This window comes from Dermochelys coriacea, chromosome 1, assembly GCF_009764565.3.
Source record: "Dermochelys coriacea isolate rDerCor1 chromosome 1, rDerCor1.pri.v4, whole genome shotgun sequence".
Taxonomy (NCBI): Eukaryota; Metazoa; Chordata; order Testudines; family Dermochelyidae; genus Dermochelys; species Dermochelys coriacea.
In genome coordinates, this window is record NC_050068.2 from 30,173,838 (window position 1) to 30,194,084 (window position 20,247).

General features: G+C 41.0%; 1 protein-coding gene across 2 annotated transcripts in view; it reads left to right on the forward strand.

Annotated features, from left to right (window-relative positions):
• The window catches only part of CNTN5 (contactin 5), a 1,042,858-nt gene that overhangs the window by 659,460 nt on the left and 363,151 nt on the right, over window positions 1-20,247 (forward strand). For both annotated transcript variants that reach the window (XM_038372749.2, XM_038372738.2), the window contains one exon: window positions 855-1,030. In XM_038372749.2, the coding sequence (XP_038228677.1) occupies window positions 855-1,030 (176 nt within the window). The remainder of the gene's footprint in view (window positions 1-854; window positions 1,031-20,247) is intronic.

A 20,247-nucleotide genomic window follows, 5' to 3' on the forward strand; every position in this document is an offset into this window, starting at 1 on the left:
CAGTCTCCCTCCCACACCACAACCCAGATTCCTCATCCCAGTCAATTTCCCTTGTTGCCTCTCCCACAAGGTCAGCGCTTGTGCCCTCTGCATTTGAATCAAGGAGCTTCTTCAACTATGGCTCCTGGGCCCACCGGGTGGGTCATTCAAAGCACAGGGGAGACAGAGTCCCTGTTTTCAGTTCCATAGAATCATAGAATATCAGAGTTGGAAGGGACCTCAGGAGGTCATCTAGTCCAACCCCCTGCTCAGAGCAGGACCAATCATCCAACTAAATCATCCCAGCCAGGGCTTTGTCAAAATTAGCTGTTACCACTCAAGAAAGAGATCTTGGAGTCATTGTGGAGAGTTCTCTGAAAACATCTGCTCTATGTGCAGCGGCACTGTAAAATAGTTAACAGAATATTAGGAACCATTAGGAAAGGGATACATAATACCTTGAATATTGCACACAGTTCTGTTTACCAATCCATGAGAGGACCTTCCCTTTTATCCCATGACACCTTACTTTGCTTAAGAGCCTTTGGTGAGGGACCTTGTCAAAGGCTTTCTGTATTTTTTCATATTTTCAAAACAATGTATGTTCCCCTACCCTGGTTCTCAGAAATGTCTAAACTGTTTTAGCTGAAAGTTTCAAAAAACAAAACAATCAGCTCAAACTGTTAAAGTTTGGCAAAGCTACAAACAATTTAAAGCAGGATCTTATCATTGGAAGTATCTGGTGACTTTAATAAAGACATTGGTATGAGCACCGCCTATAATAATCATCTTGACTCATTTACATCTTTTACATGGTTTCAGAAGTGTCATTTTCCAGACAATTGCTGAACTAGTTTCTCCCATTTTCTTCCAAGATGGCTACGAAATGGAAGTGAAATCGATATTGAAAGTGACTACCGCTACAGTTTGATAGAAGGAAGTTTTATCATCAACAATCCCAATGAAGCAAAGGATTCTGGGCAATATCAATGTTTAACCACCAATGTGTTTGGAAGTATTTTGAGCAGAGAGGCCACCCTTCAGTTTGCATGTGAGTAACAGTATTTTAACATGGATTCAACTATTACACTGCTCAATAAGGGTCTGTATTGTAATTTTTAAATGCCCTATATAAATAGCATTATCATGTACAGACTTTATTATCCCATGCAAAATGGGAGGGTTAGAAATAAACTACCTTGTTTATGAGAGAGAGCTGTTAGTTGTGTAACTTTTAAGAGACTGAGATTAGCCAGAGAAATCTTGTAAAAACCACAATTGCTGTAAAATTTAATTTTCAGTTTCTACATTTTCCAGTGATATTTTTTATGTAATGCTAATTTTCTGATGACCACATAATTCATTTTATCATACAGAGCTTTGTGTGTTAATTACCTAAATTCATTTTATCCATCATTATAGCTCTGTGTACACACACACACACACACACACACATACACACACACACAGAGTCAGCTATAAGAGACTGTGACAAAATGAATTATGTTAATGTCAGAAAATTGGAATTAAATGAATGATCATGAAATAAATGAAAAAATCACTAGTGAATGTAAAAATGGAACATGAAATGGTCCAGCATATAAGATAATGTGTTGTCTGCAATTTATATATATCTCTATATAGTGACAAATATCTATGTATAGATAGATAGATAGATCTTTGTCATTGCATGTATGCATATTTATATCTATAAAAGATATAAAGAGATAAATCCATTTTGTGACTCAGAGTAATATTCTATAGATTGTTCAGAAAATATTCTTGTTTAAATATTTCAGCTTTCTCATGAGCCACTAATTGCCATTGAGAAAATGCACATTTTCACAGATTCAGCTATCCTCCCTCCAGCAGTGGCTTATCCTTGTTGCTTCTCGGGAAGGCAAACATCCATTCTGAGACACATCAAGTCATATTATGTAAGGATTTAGTAAGAAATGGGTATGTAGTAAGAGTAAGACCTGGGCAAATAACTGGTATTTTTATTTGCTGGCACTTCTGGAAAAAAAATCAGTTCAATCCAAACCAAACCTGAAAATTGTGAAAAATTTCAGCATATCTAAAAAATCAGTTTCAGGCATTTTCAAAAATAGATGCATGAAACAAGAAGCAGCAATGGCAAGCAGCAGCAGCTCCCTTACAATGTTTAGCCCAACAGTTATTGCACTCACTTAGGGTATGAGAGACCTGGGTGCAATTCTCCCCTCTGCCTAATGGGAAGAAGGAATTTTAACTTGCATCTAACCACATGGTTATATGATATTCTGGTGTAGGCTGTCTCAGTCTCTGTGACTGCAGCTGTTCCACTTCATATGAATAATTAAATAAACATTAGAACAGAACCTGAGTTGTCCTCCCCCCAGTTTGATGCTCTAATCTCCAGTCTATATTCATTGGACCAGAAAAAGAAAGTGAGAATGAGAATGACAATTCATTGTCATTCACAGTCACTCATAATGACGCTGGATTATCATTGGGCCAGGGAAAGAGCATGAGAATGACTCTATGGGCTGGAGATTAGGGCACTCATCTAGGAGGTGGGAGACCCAAGTTCAAGTGCTTACTCCAATGATTAATTATATAAAGTGGAATAGCTTCAACAGGAGAGAATGAGAGAGAGCTGTCCCAGAATATCCTATAACCCAGTGATTGGGCTACTTTCCTACCGTGTAGAAGCCCTGAGTTCAAATCCCTTCTCCTTAGGCAGAGGGGGGGATTAAACCTAGGTCTCCACATCCCAAGATGGTGCCTTAACCACTGAGCTAAAGCATATAAGAGAGGCAGCCATAGCATGAGCACTGGCTTCTCCCCCTTCAGCTGTTTAGTGAATGGATTCTAAGTCCCAAAAATATGGGGAAGGGAGTTAGTTTGTTAGCCAAAACCATTAAGTGAATTCATATCAAATTTATGAATTGTTTCAGTTCCACCAAAACTCTGTTTTTCAGTGAATAAACTTTGTCTAAATTTTTTTCCCAGATCCAGTAGATCCCAATTTCCCAGCTCCTACTGGCCCTGAAATATGAGGTGTTAAATTAGTTAAATTGCATGGCTGCAGTTGTTATTACTAATTTCCTTAATAAAGTGGTGGAACTGTGTCTCTGTGCAAGGGTAGGGAAATATTTTACAGGCAGATTTCCACCAATTGTGCCACTGTTAAAATTCTATAGTGAAATGTATAAGACTACAAAAGTACAAAATATATTCTCCATATTACAGAACAGTGTATTTACACTTAAAATGTTAGTGATCTCATCAGGCATTTCTAGAACTCAGTCCTGAGTTCAGCACTGAGAAAATCCTGCGGGGTCTCACCTTATATATAACAAAGCTATTGTAAAATGATTTCTTCGCTATGGAACATTACGACTGGTAAATGTGGGTTGTTTCAGGGCATTGAAACATGGTGTTTTGAGTCTCCTTCACAAAAATGACTAAAATATAGTCAGCTGACCCTAATTGCAACAAGAGAAGCTACTCAGGGGATGGGGCCAGAGTTACAGAAGGCAATGTGGAATTTTAGTGTCTGACGGTTGCAACATACTCAGGATCCAATATACCTTTGTAAGGTTATAGTAAAGTAAAATGTGTTCTCTTTTGACTAATTCTGACAGAATTACTCACCATCTCCACTTGGAAAATATGAGGAGGTTTTTGTATTTGAAATTTTTGATCAGCATTCACATTTGCACTTGCAGACGTGGAAGTTGTTAGTGTATGGCTGCTTGTAGGTGTTTTCTACCCATTATTTTAAATGATTAGCTCTGGAGTGGCAGTAGAGCTTGCTCCAGGGTAGGTTAATAGTAGAATGCTGGCTGACGAGGCCAGAGGTGAAGGTGGGCAAGGCTGAAAATCTCATAGGAGGGAAGGAGGATGTTGGTAGCAAATAGAGCACCATAAAAGAAGATGCAGAGTGGTGAAGGAAACAAAAAGAATGTAAAATAACCAAACTGAAGTGTGCTGGTGGGGGTCGGAGAGGCAGCAGGAGAGGAGAGAGCAGAAAGGAACAGAATTTCCAGTTGCACCAATGTAAAGTGTTAATCTTTTAATAGTTTGGGAGCAACTCTGAAGCAAACAGCAATTCCAGTTATGATGTGCGGTTTAATCTCTTATCCTCCCTCCTGTTCTATGCTCCTTCAGATCTAACCACTCCCTCTACATCAGTTTCCCACTTTTGCTTGTGTTTCCTTACAGGCCATCCCCTACAACTAGAACTTGTTTCCTGTCTTGGTGACCATGCTTCTGCCTTCTCTTTATATAAGCTCACCACTTTCATGAGGCCCATCAACCTTAAGCCCCTCAACAGTGACATGTTGGTTTTGTTCATAAGAAAAATAGCAAACCATCCTCCCTCCCACCCAGAACAAAGACAACAATCTCTCCTAGTTTATAATTATGTGTGTGTGTCTACTTGTGTCTATTTGTTTACTTGGACTGTAGTATCTTTGAGGGCAGGACCTATAACTTCCCTTTGTACAGTACCAAGCACACTGTTGCACTCAATAAATAATAATTAATGGCTATCAGTCTTAAATATATCTTAATTCACACAGAGTTCTTCACTCTTTGAAGTATGTGTCTGGAATAGAATCAGAAGTGTAGGACTGGACGGGGCTTCAACAGATCTAGTCCAGTCCCTGAACTGAAGGCAGGATTAAGTAATACTTAATACTTCTGTCACATTTCTAATTCTTAATACTTCTTTCACATTTCTAATATAGTCCAGGCTGACAACTATTCTCCCATAATGCAGTGATTTTTAATAATATGTAGCAATTCACTATGTAAAATGGTGTCACTATGCTGTATTACCGTGTTATGCTGATAAGAGCTTTGAATTGATAATGTGACATCTCCAACTTCTCACACATCCTGCTGAGTTTAGAATCTGAAAGCTCATAGCAATCTATTAAAAGTTTAGATTCTGTGTGTCAGTTAGAAATTTGTGTCAGTAAATCAAAAAGAAAATGAATCAAGAATAAAGTCTTTCCATGCTGTTTCCAGCTTCAAAACATCTTTATATGCCAACCTTGCTAAATTGATAGTTCATATCTAAATCAGAACACACTGCTTTCCAGGGTATTCAGTTGATTTAGATCTGAATATAGTCTTCCTTGCAGCAGTAGTTTAAAAGTTAGAATAATTTCATCATGGGCTGTTGAGGGAATTGCAATATATAGTAGTAGTAATGTTAGTGCCCAGTAGTTCCACTACAGCTAACGATAATCAGCAGTTGCCATTAGGAAACCTGAATTCCAGGGATTATAACTTGTAATGTGCTTCATAGATGCTTTTTTGTGCTCTTTACATCACAGTTTAAAGAATGTCTTTAGTATTTAAAACAAAATGTTGCAGATAGTTCATCCCTAATGCCTTAAAAAAATCCTCTACAGCATAATCAGAGCCTTTGTGAAACAATTTCATGGGCTTTACATATGTAGATACCCTGAGTAAAATATCTGTTTCTCAGTGCTGTATGTAATGCCCATTTTCCTTGCATTTAAATGCATTAACTTGTTGGTTACATTGTTGGGATATATGATTAAATACCATATAATGCAATTTGGTTTTATGTACAATAGTGGCACAAGGGATTCCAAAGCACTATACTGGTAATGAAGGGTCAATATCGAAAGACTAGATTAATATAATCTTTAGGAAAGTTATGATTTAATTGGATCCAATTTTGACTCTTGGTATTATAGTCCATCGAGTAAAAAAATCCCAGTTATTTAAAGATAACTTGATTTACAGCAGGCTATCATCTTCAGAGCAGTTTAATAATACTGAGCCAGGCTGTACATCTTTAAAAAAATATCTCCCCTGTGGCAGTATAAATATCCTAGAGAGCACCAGTGCCAAAACAAACACTTGGAAATACCACATGTGGCCACAGTTCAGAATGATCAACTGGGCTTTTAAGGAAGGATCCAGAACAATTTCAATATGGTCCTATCACTCCCAACCTGCTTCAGCCCAGTTAACAGTTACCTAGTTTACCAGTGCCTGATCATCACAACTCAAAGATCTTACCATCACCGTAAACTTATTTTATGCATTGATACAAGTGTATTGTTCAAGATTCTAACAAAGACACTCTCAATACTATGGCTGTGCCTAAAACTGGAAGCCATGGTGCAAGCTACTGCTGTGTGTGAATGTTTACATTGTTGAACTGAAACTTAGTTTTCTAAGATCTTGTCTAAACATACAGTTGTAGCCGAAGATCAGTTTACAGTTTACAAACTCAGTCTAGCTGAGGTAGGTTTCTATGGAAAGAGGATTCATTAGAGATGGGATCACTTTTCATAGCTATGTTTGATAAGACTGGCAGCAAAGTATTCAAAAAAATTTTTGGCAAGATAGGACCTAGCCTGTAGTTAATGAGTCAAAGCCCAGCAATTTGACCATAATGATCTGAAAGCTGGTCTAAAACCACCATGACATACCAAGATGTTTGAGCCAATGAGATCTGGAGTTTACATGGTGGCATTCACTTCCTCTTGTTTCCCCCAAACCAGTGCTCTAGAAACCTAGAAATCAATCACACTTTACAGGAAAATTTACAGAAATAAGGTCATGTAATTGCTTGAGGTGCACGGTCTGCATCATTTTGGCAATTAACTTTTTGCAGCTTGTAGCTAACTAGACTTGCTCTTTCAATTCAATAAAACAATGGTGCATAGCTCCAAAAAAGCAGCATAGACAGTTTAAAGGAGTCCTTCAAGCAGCAGTGCATAAAAAAGCACATGCTGTAGCATACACATGAAAAACATAGAGAAAGCTAACAAAACTGAAGGGTTCATGTGTTACAATAGCTTCCAATTATGGACAAACAAGTTATGCACAAAGTTGCTGTGGTCATTGTTATGCGGTTCAACAACAATGCAACATTACAAGCACCATGATGTCACCTCCCTGTGCATGCATAGTTAATCCACAGTCCTCTCCAAAACCAAAAATTGGACTCTGAAAAACTTAGTTGGTATCTTCAAAGTTGGAGTACTTGAGAAGTGTGTGTTGCACAGTTAAAATTAATGAAATTACCTGGACCGAACGTGGCTAGCTCAATGCAAAAATCATCCTAGGCCTGGCACAGCTTTACAATTTCTTAATTCAATGGAGTTAGTCCAAATTTCCATGAGTGGAACAGGTTATGGTTTGAACCTGTGTTTTTCAGTGTGGAGAAACATCTTGTGTGCCAAAGGAGGACACAAGGCATCTGCTTTCAGAAAACCCTGGCAGTCTGCTACTGTGGCAGATGTTGTGAGCACAAACCTAAACTTTGATGAACAGCTAGTAGTTGTAATGAAGTATTTTTTTTCTATAAAAGCCCTTTGGGAGAAGGAACTTACTTAATAATAGTCTGTAAAAGTTTTCTGATATAACTTTATGTAGTATAAATCTATTTCAGTAGAGCAGAATTTACAATACTAATCTGATTCCCTTGACTTCTACTGACTTATGTGGATGCAAATGCATAATCTAATTGAGGATTTACAAATAAAAGGTTAACAGTAATTCTGAACACAGAGCTTTGTTTGCCTGTCTGCTCTTGTTATTGCTACATCAATTCAAATATAAGTTTGAAGTATCTTTGATGTTACTAGAACTGGTTGTGAAACTGACAAAATGCAAAGAGTGTTTCCAAATGAGTGAATTCTAGCCACTCTTAATGCTAAGCAACCGCTTGTCCTTGCCCAGGCTTTGGAATGGGGTACTGTAGCTTTGTTTATAACAAAAGATATATTTTTGCTGACTTTGCACCCATAAAATCAGAGGCAGATTAAGATTTCTGGGGGTCCTGGGCCAAAGCAAGTGGGGGGCCCCTCCCCACCCCTTCCACCTAGGATGACCAGATAGCAAGTGTAAAAAATCGGGAGAGGAGGTGGGGGGTAATAGGTACCTATATAAGAAAAAGCCCCAAAATCAGGACTGTCCCTATAAAATTGGGACATCTTGTCACCCTACTTCTGCCTGTGGCCCTGCCCCCATTCTGCCCCTTCCATCTGCGACCTCGCCCACAGTCTCACCTCTTTCTGTCCCTTCTTCGGGGCCCTCCCCTGTTCCACTTAGGTCCCCCCCATTCTATCCCCCCACTGCAGCCCCACAACCCCTTTTTCTCCTTTCTGCCCCACCCTACCCCACTGTGACCCCAGGATTGGAGAAGCTCTGTCCCCACGCCATGGCCCCGGGACTGCAGCGGGAAGTGAGAGCTCCCCCAGCCCTGAGGCTACGGAAGGTAGCGAGAGCTACTCCAGTTCCAGGGCCACAGCGGAAGTCCAGGTGCTGGGGCGTCCCCTGCCACACCCTGCACTTCTGCGGAGGACCAGGGTCAGGGCACTCCCACCCTGCTCACCTGGAGCTTCTGCTGGAGAATGGATCAGGTGCGGGGGGGGTTCCACTGCCACCCTACAGCTTCTGCCAGGGATGGGTAGTGGGCATGGGGGGAGGGGGGCTTACCCTGCTGCCCCGTGGCTTCCACTGGGGATGGGGTTGGGTCAGAGACTGCTGGGAGACGTGTTTGCCCATCCCACACTTTCTGCTAGGGTCAGGGGCTGCTGGGGAGTGGGGGTGCTTCCCCCATCCTGCAGCTGCTGCCACAGAGTGGGGTCGCAGGCTGCTGGGGGAGGCTTCCCCCCCTCCCAGTGCTGCTGCACAGAGTGGGGTCGGGCCTGGCGGATTTTTTCTGGGGACCCTCCAGTTGGCCTGGGCCCCTGGGCATGGGCCCCATCTGCCCAGTGGCTAATCTGCCACTGCATAGAATTTATCTTCACTGTAAGGCCATAAAACAAAATTTCCTTTTTTCTTCTTCATAGATTATTCAGTTTTTTGCAGGCCTATCTTGTCTGCAGTATTTAAAACTTTGTCCAAAAAAAAAAAAGGGCAGGGGGAGGCCTTCTTAGAAATTCTTAAGTCAACTCTTAATTGCAACTTTACCCTGCTGATTGTCACTGCCTTTTTTGTATTTCTCTTCTAAAAAAACCCCCTATTTTCTCATTTAGACTACAGAAAAATATTGATTAGCGATAATTCGTACTTCCTTTTTCAACTGATTAGCCACCAATGCTGTCTGCTGATATTCAGAATAAGAAGTCAACAGTGACACATATAAATAAATCAATAATTTATTGGTAGACAGTCTGCTTACTGCATATTCCATCATAGTATACTTGTGACAGTTCATCAGAGCGTTCACCATCTCCTAAGAACTGAGTTTAATGAGCCACATTTTCTTTTTTGCCATGGAAACACAAAGCTTTGGACATCTGATTGTATTTATCCTATTATTTCTGAACAGAAATTATTTTTAAACAGTTGATTTCGTTACATCCACCTAGATATGAAAAAAAAACCCCTGCTATGTTGAGCTAATTCCAAGCTTAACAACATAATAACATGATTAGTCGCATTACAATCCAGATGTTCCCTTCTAAACAACACCAACCTGCACAGTATTATTATAAAATATTAATTATAATAAAAGATTTAGCTACATGAGCATAAGCTGAAGTGAGGAAAGAAGCCAGAAAGCAATTAGTCATACTTTACTTTTGAGAAACTTCCCTGATGATCCTGTAATACACCCTGAGTTTTTCTCTTAAACCTATATCTACAGTGGCATTAGACATGTTACTTACAGTTAATAAGAACTAGAGATATAATATAAATTTACAACATGGAACACAAATATTTTTTTGACTTTTAGTCTATATTTTAAAAGATACATGCTTAGGATGCACCAGTGGAACAAGTCCACGGGGCACAAGCAGGTAGTTGCACAGTTAATTACTTGTTTGTATGTGCAAATACATTCTATTTGTGCAATTTTGGCTTGATCCTGCAAAATACTGAGCATTCTGATTCAGATCCAGAAAAGCACTTAATTAAAAAAAACATGACTAATCCCCCTGAATTTGATGGGACAATCAACATTAATGTTAAGCATGTACTTAGGTGCTTTGTTGGATTGGGGTGAGAATGCTCAGCAGTTTGTAGAATTGAGGCTTTTTTTTCTTTGCTTGTAAGTGTGCAAATTCTGTGGGCACAACTTTAGTGCCTGTATTTCAAAATGTTTCCCTTTTTTATCATGGTAACCAGCAGAGAATGTCCAAACCAGTCCATATGGGTTTCTTACCATACCGTCATTATGACAGAAACATAATAGGATCGATTAACCCACCTCTCCGCCCCCCATTTTGTGACCATTTTTTTTTCTTTGTAAGGAAAATAAATGTATAACTTGTAAGGACAAATGTCCTACATTAACAATGGTGGCTTTCCTTCTTATTAACTACATTCTCCTGCCTTCTAGCACCAAGCAGTCAGGCCCAACAAACAGAGCCTCTCCAAAGATAGACCCTTCACTGTGTTGGCAAAGAGAGAGAGAGAGAGAGAGAGTGTGTCTGTGAGTGTACGCGCGCACGCCATCTGTAGATCCATTTGGGCTTTGAAGGTGTAATTCCATACTCAAGTAATTATGCAGTTCATAAGGGTTTTTAATAGGATTACTACTATGTAAAAAAATGAATAGTATTTTTTTAAAAGGAGCACATGAAAATGTGTGCTAAATGTATCTGCTCATTAATTTTGATTTTAGACTGAGTCCATTCCTAACCATTCCTGAGTCAGTATTTTTGTTTATTTCAATTGTATATCTTTGGAGCAGACATCTAAAATAATAATATTTGAGCTAAGGGCTAGATTGTGTTGTTAGGCAGAGCCCTCACTGACCAGTGACACATAGGAGCACAGTGCTCCAGGCAAAATACCAGGATGCATTGTGCTTCAGAAACATCCCTAAGGCAAAAAGAAAAGGAGTACTTGTGGCACCTTATAGACTAACCAATTTATTAGAGCATAAGCCTTCGTGAGCTACAGCTCACTTCATCGGATGCATTTGGTGGAAAATACAGAGGGGAGATTGATATACACACACAGAGAACATGAAACAATGGGTAAGTCCAGTGTTCCTTTCTTTCCCCAGGAGGGAAAGCAGATGGATTTGCAACATCCTTTTCTGGTGTGTGATACATTTCCCCTGGTGTGTCCAGCTGACTGTTTTATGGTAATAGCTTAACAGAGCCATGGCTTTACCTAATCCTGTCCTATTTGCTCCTTGTGGGAGCATTTCAGGTACTGCTGAGACCCAGTACCCAAGGAGCTATAAAGCAACTCTGCAAGGATGGGTGCCCATCCTCACTCTGCTGCATATCTGTCATAAATATAAAGGGAAGGGTAAACACCTTTAAAATCCCTCCTGGCCAGAGGAAAAACCCTTTCACCTGTAAAGGATTAAGAAGCTAGGATCATTTTAAAAGGGAATTTTTTTTTCCCTTTGGGCTGCTGGAAAGCAGGTTTCCAACTGAAAGCAGTTAGAGTTTTTTTCTCTGCTTTGGGGCCAGAGCAGAGACAAAAGGGAATTGTCTTTTGTGAGCTGGAGTTTTCTCTACCTAAAGACAGGGTATTAACCTCCTGCAGGGAAATTCACCAGTCTTCACAGACCTGAAGAAGATTTTTTTTTTTTACCTAAGAGCAATTAGAGGGGTTTTCTGCCTATTTGCCTGGAGACAAAGGTGTTAGGGTTTTTGTTTTGTTTTATTTTGTTTTTGTTGTTGGTTTTTTGTTTTTTGTTTGTTTGTTTTTTGGATTTTTCCGTAGGCAATCACTATCACAGAATATAGGTATCATATTTCAGCACAGCAAAATTTTACAAGCCAAGGTTTTTTTTGTTGTTTTTGTTTTATTTCTAACTCTCAGGTGTAAAGTTAGTTAAAAACAGAGAAGTAAAGATGACAGAAACCAAGACACTACACAAATTGGAGTTAGCCAAACTGGAGGCAGCGAAAGAGGCAGAAAAAGCCCTAGAAGCTGCCCACAGGAGAGAAATGGAGGCAAAAGACAAAGAAATGGAGGCAGCGAAAGAGGCAGAAAAACACCAAGAGGCTGCTCACAGGAGAGCTATGGAGGCAGAAAAAAACCAAGAGACTGCCCACAGGAGAGCAATGGAGGCAAAGGAAAAAGAAATGGAGGCAAGGGCCAAAGAACTGGAGGAGAAGGAAAAAGAGAGGAAGCGTGCACTGGAGTTGGAGAAGGCAAAGGCTCAGCAGAATATAGCAACAAACCCTAGCAATCCTTCTCCAGGTACCACTTCCCATCCCAGAAATTTCCTCACCTACAAGGCAGGCAATGATACCGAGGCCTTCTTAGAAAACTTCGAAAGGGCCTGCCTTGGGTACAGCATCTCTGCAGACCAATACATGATAGAGCTGAGACCGCAGCTCAGTGGACCCTTAGCTGAGGTGGCAGCTGAAATGCGTAAGGAACACATGAACCAGTATGAACTGTTTAAAACCAAGGTAAGAGTCAGAATGGGGCTAACACTCGAATATTCCCATCAGCGATTCAGAGCCCTAAGGTGGAAACCAGACGTCTCATTTACCTGACATGCCTACCACATTGTGAAACATTGGGATGCCTGGATATTAGGAGCAAGTGTTAAATCTCCAGAAGATTTTCCCTTCCTAATGCAAATGGAGCAGTTCTTAGAGGGTGTTCCTGAGGAATTAGAAAGATACATCCTAGATGGGAAGCCCAAAACTGTAATCGAGGCGGGGGAGATTGGAGCCAAATGGGTGGAGGTGGCAGAAAAGAAAAAAACTGGTTGCAGTCAGAGCGGATACCAGAAGGGACAACTTCAGACCACACTCTACTACCGAGGGCCACCAAGGCCCCACCTACCCCCCCAAGGAACTCTCCAGACACCTTATCATCCCGCCACACCGTTCTCCAGCAACCCACCTCACCCCAGTGACCCGTCAGCTGGATGACGTTTTAAATGTAATGCGCCAGGGCATATAAAGGCCAACTGCCCCAAGAACCCCAACAGATTACAGTTCATTGCACCGGAATCACACCAGAGGTCCTCAGGCCCAGATACCTCCCAGATACCCTTGGAGTGGAGGGAAACTGTGAGTGTGGGCAGGAAGAAAGTCACTGCATGGAGGGACACCGGAGCACAAGTGTCAGCTATCCAGGCTTCCTTAGTGGACCCCAATTTAATCAACCCAGAGATTCAAGTCCAACTCTTTCAATTTGCCTACAGCCAAGTTGCCTGTCCAGTACAAGGGCTGGTCAGGAACGTGGACTTTTGCAGTCTATGATGATTATCCCATCCCCAGGCTGTTGGGGAAAGACATGTGACGCCAACCAAGAGGGTGGGAATGGTCACCCGCAGCCAGGCTAAACAAGCTGTCATGCCTAGCTCTGTTCCGGAAACTTCTACCAGGACCCGGTCAGAGGTGATGGACCTGGACACCAGACCAATGTCTGCAACAGCAGTAGTGGCTCCAGTCCCAGAGACCCAGACAGAGCCAGAACCGGAACTGGCAGAACAACTAGCTCCAGACCCATTGCCAGCACTGAATCCAGTACTTGCAGCCCCAACCCCAGAGGGCCCCACCGAACCTGAACCGGCAGCAGCCGATAACCCTACACAAGAGGCTCAGCCGGAGCCTGAACCCCAACATAGTGCACCAGCGGAGAGCGGTTCACAGTCAACGGAAACAGCCCCATCCCCTACATAGCTTCCAGAGGGACCAAGCATAGGTCCACAATCCAATGAGGAACTGATGACTCCAGCATCAAGGGAACAGTTCCAGACCGAACAGGATGTAGATGAAAGCCTCCAGAGAGCTTGGACGGTGGCCCGGAGCAACCCACTGCCTCTCAGCTCTTCTAATCGATCCAGAGAATTAAAGGTTTGTCAGTTTACAGCCCAGGGAGGAGATGACGCTGAGTGGCCCGAAGGTATCTACTTCGAAGGGAAAAGTGCCTGAGGCATGGAAGAGGTGAACCTCTCCATGACCCTTGGGCGTATGCAGCAACAGTAGATCCAGGAGCTGTGCACTAGCTATGCACCGACATTCTCAGCCACCCCAGGACTGACTGAATGGGCATACCACTCCATTGACACAGGGAATGCTCACCCAATTAAAGTCCAACCTTACCGGATGTCTCCCCAAGCTAAAACTGCTATAGAACAGGAGATCCAGGATATGTTACAGATGGGCATAATCCACCCCTCTGGCAGTGCATGGGCATCTCTAATGGTTCTAGTTCCCAAACCAGATCGGGAGATACATTTTTGCATGGACTACCATAAGCTAAATGCTGTAACTCGTCCAGACCACTATCCAATGCCATGCACAGATGAACTATTAGAGAACCTGGGATGGGCCCAGTTCATCTCTACCTTGGACTTAACCAAGGGGTACTGGCAGGTACCACTAGATGAATCCACCAAGGAAAGGTCAGCCTTCACCACCCATGTTGGGCAGTATGAATTTAATGTACTCCCTTTTGGGCTGCGGAATGCACCCGCCACCTTCCAAAGACTTGTAGATGGTCTCCTAGTGGGAATAAGAGAATATGTAGTCGCCTACCTTGATAATGTGGCCATATTTTCGGATTTCTGGGCAGAACACCTGGAACATCTACAAAAGTCTTTGAGTGCATAGGGGAGGCAGGACTAACTGTTAAGGCTAAGAAGTGTCAAATAGGCCTAAACAGAGTGACTTACCTTGGACACCAGGTGGGTCAAGAAATTATTAACCCCCTACAGGCCAAAGTGGATGCTATCCAAAAGTGGCCTGCCCCAAGGTCAAAGAAACAGGTTCAATCCTTCTTAGGCTTGGCCAGATACTACAGGCAATTTGTACCGCAATACAAGCAAATCGCCGCCCCACTGATAGACCTAACCAAAAAGAAACAGCCAAATGCCGTTCAGTGGACTGAAGAGTGTCAGAAGGCCTTTAACCAGCTTAAAGCAACACTCATGTCTGACCCTGTACTAAGGGCCCCAGACTTTGACAAACCGTTCCTAGTAACCACCGATGCGTCCGAGCATGGTGTGGGAGCAGTTTTAATGCAGGAAGGACCAGATCAAGAATTCCACCCTTTCGTGTTTCTCAGCAAGAAGCTGTCTGAGAGGGAAAGCAACTGGTCAGTCAGTGAAAAAGAATATTACGCCATTGTCTACGCTCTGGAAAAGCTACGCCCATATGTTTGGGGACGGTGTTTCCTACTTGCAAACCGACCATGCTGCGCTACAGTGGCTTCATACCGCCACGGGAAATAACAAAAAACTTATTCGGTGGAGTTTAGCTCTCCAAGATTTTGATTTCGACATCCAACACATCTCAGGAGCTTCTAACAAAGTGGCTGATGCACTCTCTCATGAAAGTTTCCCAGAATCAACTGGTTAAAATCGTCCTTGAGATGTGGAAAATATTGTTAGTCTTTATATACTTGGTAGTATATTTAGAGGTGCATGTGTCTTATTAACTCTGTTTTTTCCTAGAGCTCCAGGAAGAAATCCCAGCCAGAGTTTCACCCTATCTGTGATTTGGGGGGCATGTCATAAATATAAAGGGAAGGGTAAACACCTTTAAAATCCCTCCTGGCCAGAGGAAAAACCCTTTCACCTGTAAAGGGTTAAGATGCTAGGATAACCTCGCTGGCACCTGACCACAATGACCAATGAGGAGACAAGACTTTCAAAGCTGGAGCGGGGGAAAAACAAAGGGTCTGGGTCTGTCTGTGTGATGCTTTTGCCGGGGACAGAACAGGAATGGAGTCTTAGAACTTAGTAAGTAATCTAGCTAGATATGCGTTAGATTATGATTTCTTTAAATGGCAGAGAAAATAAGATGTGCTGAATGGAATGGATATTCCTGTTTTTGTCTTTTTATAACTTAAGGTTTTGCCTAGAGGGATTCTCTATGTTTTGAATCTAATTACCCTGTAAGATATTTACCATCCTGATTTTACAGAGGTGATTCTTTTTTACTTTTTCTTCTTTTAAAATTCTTCTTTTAAGAAACTGAATGCTTTTTTCATTGTTCTTAAGATCCAAGGGTTTGGGTCTGTGGTCACCTATGCAAATTGGTGAGGATTTTATCAAACCTTCCCCAGAAAATAGGGTGTAAGATTTGGAAGGATTTTGGGGGGAAAGACGTTTCCAAACAAACTCTTTCCTAATAATAATAATACCGGTGTTAGACGTTTGGTGGTGGCAGCGAAAGTCCAAGGGCAACAGGTAAAATAGTTTGTACCTTGGGGAAGTTTTAACCTAAGCTGGTAAAAGTGAGTTTAGGAGGTTTTCATGCAGGTCCCTACATCTGTACCCTAGCATTCAGAGTGGGGAAGGAACCTTGACAATATCTATATCAGGACAAGGGACAATATAGTCTTCAGAAAATACAGCAGAATTAAGATAGGGTCTGTGAATTATGAGCATAAATACAGAGTTAAAATAGCGAAGGTAGATATCAGATTCTGATGGTTTAGGTTACTAGCCAAATACTTTGGTGTGGTTTTTGGATGCAATTTAGTGAGCCCAATGGCTCATTCGTTTCTTCATTGAAGTTACACTGTACATGGGGATAACTTCAACCTTATTGATCTTTGTGCAGCAGATATTGAAAAAGTTCAAACAGAAATGTGGTGTATCAGTCCTATCAAGTTCATTTGTTGCTACATGTTTTTTGATCCCAACAAACTACTGTCAGCAACTTTGCTTTAGCACTGCTCAATCTTCTGACAACGTATTTTTAACAGTACAATTTATACTTTCTGTTCTGTAAAAGCACTAATAGCAAGCAGCTAGCAGCTATTTAGGGCAGACACAGTTTGATGGGCAGACACAATTTGAATCTTAATTTCAGCAGTACTATCCACTTGCTTCTCACTTTTGCATCTCCTGCTTTTGTGTGAGATTGGCAGGATTTCTACCTAATCTGCCCATAATCTGTTGTAACTGTTTTTTCTAATCTAACCTATGATGTTTCTATTGCACCTAGAACCATGGCATTTAAGTACTGATGACAATATTTTAGGTAGCACTAATGGAAGATATTTTCAAAGGCTGTAAGAGGAGTTCAGTATAAAGATCCACTGAGTCTTAATGGAGTTGGATGTCTACCTGCCTTTGAAAATCATTCCCATATTGTTTAGAGGAAATGCCTTTATGTGATACCAGACATTAGTTTTAACTATTTCTTCTTATTTAATCTTTTGGTCCCTTTTTATTATTTTCTTACTCTCCTTTTAGTCCTCATCTTCCCTCTGGGAGAGATGCTGTTAATGAGAGAAGGCTATAATCCAAACACGTCTCTTCCATTTGATCTGATCATCATGATCACATTCTGGTTCTGTTTGATTTCTTCTGGCAAAGAATTACTCAGTCAGAATTCTCCTCCTACCAGCATGGTGGCCCCAGTGCTTGAGTTCCGGACTGTGAGCAACTCCAGGTGAAGTGTTCCTATGGAGCACAGCTTTCGTGATGGGTTACAAATGGTGAGTTGGTTTACAGGAGACTCAGGTCTAAACCCACTGGGAGTGATGATGATTAGGACAAGTTTTCAAATTCTCTCACATAGGAGTGCATTCATGCGCACGTTGTAGCTTCCAGTTCCTCAGCCTACTCTAAAACCTTCCCAGGCAGTTCTAATTTTACCCCAGTCAACAAGGTACCATCCCGCTGGAGTAACACTTTTTCTGCTGGTTCATGTTCTGTTCTCGCCAGACCCAGTTGCTTGCTCTTTAGCCAAGTGTCATTTCACAATGAGAGATACTATCACACCTCTCTTTGAAATGTCCTCTTTCTTTAGGTCTGATCCTGCACACACTCACTTGTATAAAGCCAGTAGAAGGCTGGCCGGTACTATGCTCAGTGGTAAGATTGTGCCATATCACGACATTATTGGGCTTTCTGAGGTCTATTCACAAAGATCTAGGTAAGACTAACTGCTGATTAAAAGGAACTATATTTCAAAATAACATGGCAGTCCTTTGGCATTAAATACATCCACTTGGAAGCCTCTTCATCAAATTATGCCATAAAATGATAACGAGGATGTACTTATGCTATAGTTATTGACTATAATAACTTAGTTTGTAAAAATATTAAAAGATCAAAAGTAATATTTGGCATAAATCACAGAAACAAATAATAAACTTATCCCTTTGTCCTTCAAACAAAAATAGACTCCCAACAAAAATTCCCATCTCCATATTCTGATGCTGTACCTCCTGATTACTGGTGCGGTGGGCAGTGGATCTAATCTTTACCAAGTATTTAATAGCAGTTATGTCATGAATTACTAAGATTTCACTAGTTTTTGCAAAGTATGCCACAAAACATTTACTAATGTACAGTGGCATATTGTAAACAATTAAAGCTAAATTACATTTGCCAAAATAAATTAACAAAGGTATGTTCTGTGATTTTTTTCTTCCTATGCTTCTTATTTAACTATTAATTCACAAAATTAAGATATGCTCATCAGGTCTCCCTGATGTTAGTGGAAACTAATGAGATTTGGCACTCATGATAGGGGCCATAGAGGAACCTAACTCTAGGCAGATTCCATTGTAAATAATGGTCAATATTAATTTGTTTTCTTAGTATTATGGAAGGATATGTTTTTGAAACAGCAGATCAGAGAAGTATTGTTGAAAGTGAAAATATTTGTAGATTTTTAGTTGCATCTGTCTGGGAGAGGGGAGACAAAGTCACTTTTCCACTTCCTAAGCAACTATCTGCTCAAGATGCTCACCATTAGATATCCCTGGTGCCATCTAGAGAAAATAATTCAGATACTAAAGATTTTGTGTGCGGGAGTGGGGCAGGGAGGGTCTAGAAGAGAGGTAAGGGGAAAGAAGGGTGAAATGACCATAAATCTTCTTATAACAATATTCACACCTCACATAAAATGGGTGTGATGAACATCGTAATCTTGTTTTCATTTCATAGGATTTGTGCTCACCATGTAAAGTACCATTTTCCCATGATCACCCTGTTATAGAAGCATAGAATTGTAGGACTGGAAAAGACCTCAAGAGGTCATCTAGTACAGTCTCCTATACTCATGGCAGGACTAAGTATTATCTAAGCCATCCCTGATAGATGTTTGTCTAACCTGCTCTTAAAAATCCCCAATAATGGAGATTCCACAACCTCCCTGGGCAATGCACTCCAGTGATGGTTAGGAAGTTTTTCCTTATGTCCAACCTAAACTGCCCTTGCTGCAATTTATGCCCATTACTTCTTGTCCTATCCTCAAAGATTAAGGAGAAGGATTTTTCTCCCTCTTCCTTGTAACAGCCTTTTATGTACTCGAAAACTTTTATTATGTCCCCTCTCAGTCTTCTCGTCTCCAGACTAAAAAAACACAATTTTTTCAATCTTCCCTCATGGGTCATGTTTTCTAGACCTTTAATCATTACTGCAGACTATTTCTTCAGTTTTCCAGATCATTTTGAATTTGAATCCTATTCTCTAAAACACTTCCAACCCCTCCCAGCTTGGTATCGTCTGCATACTTTATAAGAGTAATCTCTATGCTATTATTTAAATCACTGATGAAGATATTGAACAGAACTGGATCCAGAACTGATCCCTGTGGGACTCCAATTGATATGCCCTTCCAGCTTGACTGTGAACCACTGATAACTACTCTCTAGGGACAGTTTTCCAACCAGTTATGCATCCACCTTATAGTAGCTTCATATCAGTTGTATTTCCCTTGTTTGTTTATGAGAAGGTCATGCGAGACAGTATCAAAAGCCTTACTAAAGTCAAGATATACCATGTCTACCACTTCCCAGAAGTCAGATTCACACAGCATAGGTGGTTTAGAAGAGGCAGAACTTCCCTGTGGGACCTTTTGGAAAGTGTCTTAGCTAAAAAATGTTTCAGAAACTTTAATTAGGTTCCAGCGTAATCAAGCATGGAAATACATTAAAATGTAAATGTGGAACCCACCTACCCCCTACCCAGGCAACCTTAATTAGAACACCACGCTGTAATGCACAAATTTATGACATGCTGTATCTAATATGGATTAATTATTTGACAAACACAAAGACCCATCAACAAAAATATATATATTTCAGAATAAAATTTACTCCATGCCTGAGTAGACTAAGTACCTTATGCTCCAAGTCAGTTATCCCTCATAAGAAAGAAAGGCTTAAATGAGAAACTTCTATACTACATTCTGCAAGAAGTAATACTGGTAATTCAATAATTGTCACCCTTCCCACCGAATTAGTATTGAAGCAGTGCCCCAGCTTTCCATGACATTCTATGATGGCTGGGGTGCTAGTATCAAATGTCAGCTTGGAAAATTAGTGGTTGCCATTTAAGTCATCATCATTTGTGAACACTTATTGTATTGTGGTATCTGA